At 36.5% G+C, this 12,175-nt stretch overlaps 1 protein-coding gene across 1 annotated transcript in view; it reads left to right on the top strand.

Annotated features, from left to right (window-relative positions):
• necab2 (N-terminal EF-hand calcium binding protein 2) overlaps nucleotides 1-12,175 on the top strand; it is a 69,237-nt gene that overhangs the window by 34,162 nt on the left and 22,900 nt on the right. Inside the window, exons 6-7 of the mRNA XM_077710535.1 lie at nucleotides 4,473-4,609; nucleotides 4,820-4,944. Coding sequence (XP_077566661.1) covers nucleotides 4,473-4,609; nucleotides 4,820-4,944 — 262 coding nt within the window. The remainder of the gene's footprint in view (nucleotides 1-4,472; nucleotides 4,610-4,819; nucleotides 4,945-12,175) is intronic.

The raw sequence follows: 12,175 nt of genomic DNA, 5'->3' as shown, positions 1-12,175 counted from the left end.
CAATATCCACTGACAAGAGTATCCTACTCCTCTTCATCTGCCTAAAACTTGAAAAAGGCTGCTGTACAAAAAGTACTGCAGCAACAAATTTCATAACGTGATTGTAGCCATCTGCTGTTCTATTATGTGCAGATGCACTGATTAAAAAATAGTTTCATTGCTTTGAGAAGTTAGGCGACAGTCACAAATTTAAATTGACACTAAAGTTTGGAGGTTCTCTCCAGGCCTGCTAGGGTTTTCTCCCGGTACTCAGATTACCTCCTAAATTCCCAAAATATGCATAGTAGGCGGGATTGACACTCTAAATTGCTCCTAGGTATGAGTTTAGTGACCCTTGTGAGGATAAGTGAGTCTGAAAATGAATGAATGTATTAAAGTACGTTTTAGTTACAATGCATTTTACTTTATAATAATGGCATTTGTCTGGCTTTAAAGAACATTTGTCAGATCCATCTTCAAGGTTGTCTTTAAAAATGACTTTACAATGCATCATAATTTTACACAGCCAGTTTTGGTCTCATCAGTCACAATATTGTGCACATTGGTTGGTCATCACTTCCCTAATTGTGTCTGTGAATCAGTTTATACTTTTGTGCTCGTGTTGTGGAAAATGCACAATTGAATTGTATGATGTAGCTGCTCAGATTTTTTCTGAGGTGGAGTTCAGTGTCTTCAAGTAGTAGCTACAGCTGCACTCTTTTTCAGTTGGAAAGATGCATGCATTCCTCCAATTAAACAGTTTGAATGTCTTTTCTAAACAACTAACATTTAAGACAGTCATCACATATATTAGCAAATGTATAAGCAAATGCAAACAACTTATTTTGATGATAATGATCTGGAAGTTTAGAATTTTAGTTTTCCTGTGTCAAGGGGGCTGACTGGTAGAGTTGTTGTCAGCTGGATTTACTGACTGATGAGGTTACACCTAATCATGAATAATGCAGCATACATTTGGGTGAAGAAAATGAGTCGTGTTGCTCAGTAATTCGGTGCAAAGAGAACACACAATAATTCAAGGGAACTCCATTGGGCTCTTTAGCCAGTTCTATGGTCATGCTGTTTTTGTCCAATTCACCCATCGTCAATATTCTTTCATTCCATATTATCTTGCCTTTCTCAAGGGTCATAAAATAGGCATAGTATCTGAATAGTGTCACATGTGATTTTGTATGCCTGCAGTCTGATTGGAATAAACTCTAACCTGATGGTAGCTTTTTAGTGTCATTCGCATTCATACAGGCACACTGAATGTGAGGTGTGGATTACCAGGTTCATCATAGCCTGGTCACCAATAGTCACAGCCCTGCTGTCAAATTCAGAATTTTGCTGGGTTTAGAATAGAGTGTAGTCAAAACGTACCATATTACTCATGTGCATTCATAACGAAAATATCAGTCCTGAAGAAGAATGAAACATGTTTTTATTTTTTAGTATCTTTAATTTAGACATACTCTGGCCATCAAATTGACAAAGAAAGATAAAATACCACTTTTTTTTCCTCGCATGAGAAAGTCACAGTGAAGGAGCGAGAAATATTTAAAAAGTGTGGCGGTTGACTTTGAATACTTTGAGCAGAAATTGAATTGCTGCATTGTTCCGGGGTCTACACCAGTCTTGGTACCAAACGAGGAGTGATTGGCCTGATAATTGTAACGGCATATGGAAAAATTATAAATTAACAAGGCAGGTGCATGAAGTCAATGAGTCATGAGTCACCAAATCTCCTTCAGCAAAGTAGAACATACACATACATTATGATACTATCATGCATTAAATATAGCACGTAATGTAATTATTTTTAGTCTCAATATTTTGATCTTAAATTTAGAATGGATGTCCAAAGGTATGGGAGAGACATTTTATATACCTAATGTGTACAAATCTACCATAAGGTTTTGATAAATAAATCTGTGTTCGACCTACCCCCATTTCAATAACCACTTGTCTGTATCGTGATATGACAGTACAAGTAAATTAATTATGTATAATGTAATGTATAATAAAATTATATAAAATATATAATAAATTATGTATAATGTAATGTATAATATATATATATATATATATATATATATATATATATATATATATATATATATATATATATATATATATATATATTATATGTAATATATATATATATATATATATATATATATATATATATATATATATATATATATATATATATATATATATATATATATATATATATATATATATATATATATATATATATATATATATATATATATATATATATATTACATATAATATATATATATATATATATATATTATACATTACATTATACATAATTTATTATATATTTATATTATATTATATTATATATATATATATTATATTATATTATATATATATATATTATATTATATTATATATATATATTATATACACACATCCTAATAAAGTGTACAGTTGCTAATTGCCAAGCTAAATTCACAATCCACTAATACATTCTCCTGGGTTAGTCATCTGTGTGAATTATAGATCATAGTGTTTCCATATCAGGTTTTGTAGCTGCACCCACGAGGCCTACTTGGCAAAAGTGATGATGTGAAGGACATGTACTATACAGAATTGTAATATAGAAAATAGGCTTGAGCATACGTGCAGTGATATCCAATCTTATTTTGAGATTACATTGTAACTGGTTCGGATTTAGCAGAAAGAGATAACTATACTTTTGGTTGCTGAGAAAAGTTAATACTCCATGCTCTTTCCCTTATTTTTTCTTATCCATTCATTTATTTTCTGAATCACGTACCCGTACAACGTAGTGTGGTAGTTGTTCTCATGTCTGCCTCACACAAGAGGATTTGATGGTCTTCTCCCCCTCTTGTATGGAGTGACTGTTCTCCCAGTATTTATGTGAGTGTTTTACCAGTTCTCCGAAAACATTTATACTATAATAGGATTGCAGATTCTTCAGTAAATTACCTGGTGTGTTTGTGCTCCAGCATTTACAGTTTTGTAAATTTGTAAAACCCTAACGCTAATCCTAACTGACACTGATGTTTCGTTGCACTACACCATATTTTTGTGTAAGCACTTGATGGTTTTAAGATATACTATAATTTAAAAAAAGGTTGTCATTTCCACAACACAGGAGGACCATATATTCCCAATCTAGATGAATGAATAAATAGATTAGGGTTAGGGTCAGGGTTAGATTAGATAACTTTATTCATCCCATAGTCAGGAAACATTGTCACAGTAGAAAGAAAGTGAGAATACAGACACAGAAAATATATTTTAGACATACATAAATAGGTAATAAATGAATAGATCTTAATCCCCTAATTCTAAACTACTTTTTCATCAAGACCATGTATTTGGTAAACAGTGTATCAGGACCTAGTCTTAGATCTAACAGAAAAGGAAAACATGTTTTTAGAAAAAATATTATATATTGTAAAGATGTTTCCTGGCTAATGAAACCTAGGCAGGGGGGCTGCCATCAGCCCACAGGGCATAGTTTGTACACACCTGGGCTGAAACCTATTATAGCTAGCTGTATTTTTCTCTTGGTGATGTTAATGTATGTTTGCAGCTTCTTTGTTTGATTGCATTTCCAGTGGTGGGTGGACCTTGATATGTACCTTTTTATGAAAGCCATCAACTGAGATAATAGAAGTCAAAGCTGCCTGTGTGAATGTGTATCTCCTGGGAGAGTTTGTCTTTGATTAGAGAGCAGGAGATAACGGCTGACTACACTAGAACCTTAATTGCCTCCCTGAATCACTGCACTATGACTTCTGACAGTAAAGCTGACATGACTGGTTGACTCTGCTCTCTAGGGTGCAAATGCAGTCAATTATGACTGTAACATGAGTGGATTCAACAAGCTTTTATTACATGAGTGGCAGCTGATTTTAAAACCATTACATTCAAATATTTTTTTGTAATCCATTTTTTCCTCAGGTGACATCAAATGTTATGTACTCCCTCTTTTTTTCAATGCTATTTCTAGAAGACATTGCACAATGCTAATTAGGGCTGTAAACTCTGAAGAACTCAAAAATAATTGCCATCTATTTTTAAAATATTTAACTATTTAGACAGTGTGTCAACCAAAACTATCTCAGAGAAAATTACTACAAATAATTAGTTTTACCAACTCTTCTAGGGTCCCAAACTACCTTGAAAGACTAAGTGTTCACATGAACAGACAACCCTATTACAATGCTAGACGATAATATATATTTTTTTAAATTCATTTTAAATGATAATTTAGCCCGGTGAAAGAGTGGTTAGAATGTTGCACAATGCTGACCACCATTAGATGTCATACAAGTGAAAAAAAATCAGAACCATGTGTTTTAGACCCCTCTTAAAGAGATAACCTTTAAATGGAATAATCTGATTATTAGGAAATAAAATGTTTTTTAAACATTAAACTTTGTTGATTGTCATACATACTATAATTTTTACCATTCTCTGAACAGGTTTATGAGAGAGGAACAAATGTGGAGCAGTTTGTGACCCGTTTCCTACTGAAGGAATCAGCCAATCAAATCCAGTCACTGTTAAATTCTGTGGAGAGCGCCGTTGATGCCATTGATGAACAACATTGCCAGTCTGGGTAATCCTATGTGAAATGCAGTGTGTTTACAAAAATGTCTACATATGATGTGTCTGTTGTTCAGCAAATCCACTAAGAAATCCCAATTTGGCCGGTGGGCGAAAAGGTACAAGAGGACTAAAATGGTCTTTTAAAAAAAATAAAAATAAAAAAATAGGCCAACTATGTTGAATACTTGATGATGATTTATTTCATTTCATTCCGTTACAGTCAGCTTCCGGCTAAGACGAGTCCCCGGATGTCAGAGAGGCACCATGACAATGTTGTTCCTGATTATCCTCCTAACAACAGAATCAGTGCCAGGGAGCCTGTCAGGACCATCAACACTACCTCAGGTGCCACGCACACCCACACATAAGCAGACAATGCAGGATAACCTTATATTTCATGGTTGGATCCGTCATTTTATGTGATTGTATCGATTATGTTTTCACCCACAAAGATTAGACGGATGATGCTCCACTGACACTAAGCAGTTTATCATCCATTTAATTCATCCTAGTTTTGTGTCACAGGGCATGACAGGTGGCAATGGAACATCATTAAAAGACTGCATGACCGTCATGGCAGTATTTTTTTCAGTTATAGTTGGACAATGGAAAAAAGTCTTGGTGTGTGGGTTTTGCTGTGTGCCAACACATTTATGAGTCCAGAAATACAGTAATACCTCGCCATTTCACCCTTTAACTTTCACGGATTCATTACATCAGATTTTTTTCTGGGTACATTTTTCATTTATTTTTTTTAAGTTCATAAAAATGTTAAAATCCACACTGAAACTCGCAAGTGGAATGCAACAAAACCTTTAAATTCACCCAATTTTGCGTTTTTTTTTTTTTTATTATCGCGGCCATGTCTGGTACACATTAACCACGATAATCGAGGTATTACTGTTTGTTTAGTTTGATGTGTTGTTTTAAAAAAATAATAATAATCAGGTCCAACTGGTCATGGTGCTGTGGTCCTCACAGAGGCAGAAGTTGGTTCATGTTGTCTGATTGTTGACTGACTCATGTACTAGATCCAACTGTTTGGTTAAATACTGTCGGCTGACATCGTTGAATCAATCCACAGCGTCCTGTCTATTTTGGAGAAAATTGAAGACTTTTAAGTGCGCATTATAGTCGTGAAAATACGATAATCAATCTAGCTGCTGTTCATAGTAACTTATGCTCCACTAAAACACTGTTTTGTAAAATATAATAAATTGCTTATTTGAGAGTTTGGGACCAACAACATAGTAATGGAATACAAGCCGTCAAATTTCCCCAACACTGCCAGTGGAAATTATGTGTTATGTTTTGCATGATTACTAGGTGGCTGCAATTTGACCCTAAATGCAAAGAGGCAGTTATAAAGGGCAACGCAAGCATGAGCATTGATTGAAGATGGTATTGATTGTTTTCCCTTGTGTAGCCTGCACCAAGCTCATGAATTACTACACTTTGTCGATACTCTATGGATGGCGTATGTCGAGTGGACATATTACCAGTTATAAATACAATCCCCCAAACACCACTACACTTAAACCGTCAATGAGCAAATTTTCCTTTTACTGACAATTAAGAAATTGCTATTGGGGCAATGTAACCAAATATTAGCATTGGTGTATATTGACTAAGGCAGCACCAAGCTAATGAATTACACTTTTTCAATACTCTATGGAGGGTTTCATGAAGTGCATTTTGGAATTATTGAAAATGATTTAATCTTCTTTTCAATTTAAAAAATATCAATAATTAATAGTACATATAATAATTAGCAGGACTTGCCCTAGTGGTTACCTCTTTAATTATTGTTGTATAAATGCACTGAATTCAGTTGTTTAAAGTGTAGTCTTTTAGGAAATGAACGTAAAATGTCATTATTTTTAAATCTTGTGGGTCATATATTTCTGTATTTTTTTTTCATTTTCACATTTTATTTTTCTTACATACCCACAAGTGCGCAGCTTTCAAAATTGTTAGCCAATTTTGGTGCTTTACATTTCCCATCTCTTTTTTCTTAGCTTAGACGGCTTTATAGCATCTTAAAATCAGTCTTGCTTTAAAAGTTACTTGCTGACCAGTAATTTGTAAAGCTAGAGCACTGTATTGCCTATAAGTCATATTTTTATGATGTGCCTGTAGAGGAAGTAGTGATGTTGCTCATTTCGTTCAAAGTGCCATGTTGCACACACTGAAATAGCAGAACATTGACGACTCTTGTAAAAGCAATTTGTCACATAAGCTATGTATGAATGCCAAATGATTTTATATATAATCATGAATCTGCTGAGTTTGGTATGGCTGCATAATGGGGAAAGTGGCACGTAAACATTCAGTTCAAAAGCGCATAAATAGTAGATTCGGAAGTACTATATTTGCTGTTTACTCTACAAAACAATCATCGATTAACAGAGAGGAAAATTGCATTGCCTGGATGCTAAAATATATTGAGGGCAGTTTCCATAGGGAAAACTTTATTTTAAAAAATGACATTAGAGAAGCTTAAGAATGAGAGTTTTAATCCTGGACACATGATTATGTTGTGTTAGTACAGTACAGATAAGTGATTGATTGAAGCTGCATTCATTCATTTATTCATTTTCTGAACTGAATGTTCACAAATGGTATGGGGGTCGTTGCTGGAGCCTCTACCAGTCATTTATAATCCCACTTTATACATAGGGGCAATTTTGAGAGTTCAACAGGCCTGTCAAGCATATTTTTGGGGAAGGGGGAAGAAACTGTAGTACCTAAAGAAAACCCACGCAAGAAACAGGTAAAGACAGGAAGGTCAGAACCTAAAATGAAACCCTCCATCTCAGGGTGTGAGGCTGTAATAGTAGAAATCATTGTTGAGTAAATTCCCTTGTATTTGTGTCCTCTGTTGTATTTCAGATTCGTTAGATTCAATGTTGTGAATTTAACTTCCGCTAATTTGTGAGAAGGACAATGTTTTATTTATAAATTCCATACAGCTTATCTTCACAAAATTCACACGCTTGTTTTCTGGATGTGGGAGGAATCCAGAGTTCCAGGAGAAAACCCATGCAGGCTGGGGAGAATATATATATACCCCACATGGGAAGGGCAGAACCCACCTGGGATTGAACCCTCCGTGTCAGAACTGTGAGGCCGATGCTGGCGCTAACCACTCACATACCGCACTGCCATTTATTGATAACGATAACTCAATTCAGGGGGAAAAAGGAGAGTATATGGTTTGATGTTGTCTTCACTTCAAATTATCCAATCGTGGAAATGTCTCATCCCTTAATCCTAATCCTAGCCATTGACAGCGACATTGAGGTCCAATTTTACAACTACAAAAATGTTGCTACCGGCAATGATTTATACCTAGCTCTATTTTATCGCTTCCTTTTCTCAGTAGTAAACTGACTGACAAGCCTTCAGGCCTCAACTGAATATTGCTGAGCAAGATAACGCAAAGTGCCCTATGTCAATGACAGAACAAAAGCACTGCTCTAAACAGGCCATGGATATCATGTTGGGAACCATCCACATAGGGCCCCTTACTATTTTTTGTTGAACAATGGCTATAGGGGCCCAAGAGATTGTTATCCTTATCAATATTTATGGAACAACTGGCAAACATACATTGCAATAACATATCAAAGTTTGAGCCTCTTTCTGCAAGAAGGGTTTTAACTATTTTTTTACTGAATAATGTCTTTAATCACAAAGGAGTATGGCAGACTACACCCTAGACTGCTCAGCAATTAGCTGTAGGGCACACAGACAGACAGAAAACCATTCACTCGCCCAATAATACCACCACCAAGTGGGAATTGATCTTTCGCTTGCATGCAACAAAGTCAGGCGAGTGAACCATCCCCACCATCAGACGGCTTAAATACAGAAATTCCAATTGTAACTAAATCAGCACCTTTTTATTGGAAAAATATAGTACTTTGATGCCTGAGGATTCTCGTAACTCCAAAAAAACCCCGCAACATTTCACAAAACACCCGAAAATCAAACAAACGGAGCTAAAAATATCACACAGCACTAGACACAAAGCTTGAAATTGAGTTCAGCTGCATCATAATTTCACAGTTCATTCCTGACAGACCCTCAGATACATTGAAATCTATTACTGGCAAATTCAGTTGATTGGACATGATTTGGTTAGGCAGACAGCAATCTACAAGTCCCACATCACATGTCAGACCTGTTGACCTCTTCGGTAGAATTGGATTACAGAAAAATATTTTTCCAACTAGTACAGAGCGGTCCGACAGATTGAGAGGTTAACATGTTGGCCTAACAGCTCTGGTGTCCTGGGTTCAAATCCAGGTTTGTCCACCTGTGTGGAGTTTTCATGTCCTCTCTGGGCCTGAGTGGGTTTCCTCCGGGTATTTTGGTTTCCTCCCACATTCTAAAAACATGCATGATAAGTTTATTGGACTCTCTAAATTGCCTTAAGGTATGAGTGTGGGCGTGAGTGGTTCTCCGTCTCCTCGTGCCCTGCGATTGGCTGGCCACCGATTCAGGGTGTTCCCCCGCCTCTACCCCGAAGTGAGCTGGGATATAGAAGTTCTTTTAATGTTAAACTGAACAATTGCATGTTTTTGTTCACGTTTTTGTATTTCAACAAAAATGCTCATCCATCTGTTCACATAATGATCATTAGTACATGTTTTGGAATAATAGTTTAGAATCTCGTTTCATCTACTGCTTCAAGTCAATAAAAAAATCCTCAAACCTATAATTAGATTCAAATGCTGAATTTGGGCATATCTTTTTTCGTTCGTCAGACCAATCCAAATCAATTGTAGATTTTAGTATGAGCATGGGTAGAATTGACCAACTCTATCTGGGCTTCATTGATTGTCTCTAAGTGCTTCACTTCCCCAATTTTTGGATTATCATAATCTTGTTCATAGTCATGAATTACAAATGGATAATATTTCGGAATCGTTGGGAAACATCAAAACACATATGTGCAATACAAAAATGAATATTCTAGGCAGTGGAATGCAGATGAACTGCGTAAAGATCAGACGATTAGAAAGGATGAGGGGAATCGAAAAGAGCTAAAAATATCCACTGCCAACTCTAGGTTCGAGTCTACTTGCTGCAGTGTGTTTGTGTGCAATGCATTTGCTGCAATTTCAAATCTGCTGCATTTAAAAATTCATGGCATGTAGGGACAGATATTTAAGTACTTATGCACATTTACGCCTGACATACGATATGTTGATGACGTTAAAGTGGGACAGAACAGCAACCTCATGTCCAGGCACACATTAACTAACAACAAATCTTGCATCCAGATTTACGATATGTTATTCAGAATTTTTATTGCCGATATACCAAGTTCATTCATTTCATCTTCCATACCGCCCATCCTTGAAAGAGTTGCGGGAGTTGCTGGAGCCTAACCCAGCTGTCTTCGGGCAAAAGCCAGACTACATTCTAGACTGGTCGCCAGTCAGTCGTAGGGCACACACAGAGACAAACGACCATCCGCACTCCCAATCATATTGCCACAAGCCCGCGCTTGTCCGCACCGAAGTCAGGTGAATGAACCTCTACACCACAAGGTGGCCCTGATATATAAACTGATAATGTAATGGAGCAAGGTTAGTGGCAAAACACAATTGCCCAGGTGTTTTAGAGAAGCAGGTGTTGCACCAGACTCCCTCATATATAATCAAAAAACTAGAGGAGTAGTATGCATTGGTGCATGCACTTCTCCTACAATATGTTGGTAAAGAACTTTAGACAATATCCATAACCAGAAACAGCTGTGCTATATATAAATATAATTGGACACTTGGTGAAATGCTGACTTTAAGCTACCATGTCATAAAGAGCTGAACATAAGTGTGTCTATGGACTTTTATTGTATGGTAGTTTGGATTTGTGTATAGAAAGAAAAGCAGAAACATTAGCTTCCATGCACAGTAAAAAACAGTAATTGCAACGGGAAATTCAGTTTTTAATGTGCAAATTAAAGGTAAGCATTCATCAAAAGTGATATCATATGAGTAATTTGTTTTGTGATCTATTAGAATAGTCTTTTGACAGCAGTAAATACACGTGCATTTTTTCAAATTGTCAGTTAATTTGTCTTTTTTTTTCCATGTTAATTTATATGCTGAATTCAGTATCTGAGTCTCAATACCCATATCTTAAAAGAGATGCTCTTTATGTTAAATAAAGTGATTTCTATGGAAATTAAGTACGAAAATGCATCACATCCATCTGTGAATGCAAAAGAATACATTACATTACATAGGTGCTATGTGAGGAGAACTGTTGATGACCCATTAGCAGGCCCCTTAACAGTTCTAAGATAAAAGGGTTAATCCCCAATCATTTCTCAGTTGCATTTGAACGAGGTTTTTTTTACGCTGCTGTGAGTGTGAACAGCATCGACTCACATTTCACAGCCAATGAGCAGTCACCTTTGACATTTTTACGGGAAACGAGGCTTACAGCAAATCTCATCTCATTTTCTGAACTGCTATATCCTCATTAGGGTTGCAGGGGGTGCTGGAGCCTATCCCAGCTGACTTTGGGCTAGAGGCAGGGAACACCCTGAGTTGGTGGCCAGCCAATCACAAGGCACAAGGAGACAAACAACCTTTCACACTCACACACACCCATGAGCTGCCCTGGATTTAAACCAGGGACCTCAGATCTGTGAGGCCGTCGTGCTAACCACTTAGCTGCTGGTATGTTTGAGTGTGTCTGTATATTTTAATCCAAGTTAATTTAAATTTGTTTTTTCTGTTACAAGTGCGTTGTCGTGGAAAGTTTCAGGTTACTACAAAACACTTTGATATGCAAATTATGATCCGACATTAAAAAGGTGGCCAAATTATGAAAGATCAAATGGAGATCAAGCAGATAATTTAATATAGCAGCGTTTAAAATAGTTACTCTTGGATACTTAGTTGGCAAAACATGTTCACTTGCCACTCATCTCACTGATACAGCAGAATGGATAGTCCCTTCTCTTTTGACCATGTACTAAACTCAAATCTGACTGTAACTGTATAGAACTGAGCGCAACATCAAGCTAGTGGGAAGCACACAAACATGTTAACAAGGGTGAATCTTGAATTACTAAAATTATGCTTTAATGAGGAGACATTCAACACATTGCCTGGTTCTGTCAGCCATCTGCCCATTGCAAAAGCTGCAACTGCTGAATCACTTTTAATTGACCAGAGTTATTATTTCCATAGTCCATCAAAATGACCACTAGGCTTTTTATGTCCAAGAGCCTCCGTGGTTACAGACTTTCGTTTAATTGATGATTTTTTTTTTGTTGTAAGTGTTGGTGTGGAGGAAGGCAGCTACTAATTGACTGGCTGCTAAAGCTTTTAATGAAGAGTGGGCCGCCAGCTCTGCAATTAGCTGTCGGGAGCCATGGGGGTGGTCAGATGAGTGTGTGAGAGGGGTGATGAGTGCAAAGAAACACAAGCGAACTGCAGTCAGAACTGACGAACTAACTCGAGAGATTCAATGATGAATGACATTTCCTTAGTCTGAGTTCTTGCAACTGAGGAAAGACTGACCATTTGCTGTGTTTTAGGATTGTTTTAGA

Source organism: Stigmatopora nigra, chromosome 2 (assembly GCF_051989575.1).
Source record: "Stigmatopora nigra isolate UIUO_SnigA chromosome 2, RoL_Snig_1.1, whole genome shotgun sequence".
NCBI classification, from domain to species: Eukaryota; Metazoa; Chordata; class Actinopteri; order Syngnathiformes; family Syngnathidae; genus Stigmatopora; species Stigmatopora nigra.
Note: the sequence above shows the minus strand (reverse complement) of the source record. Positions and strands in the feature narration are given on the sequence as shown.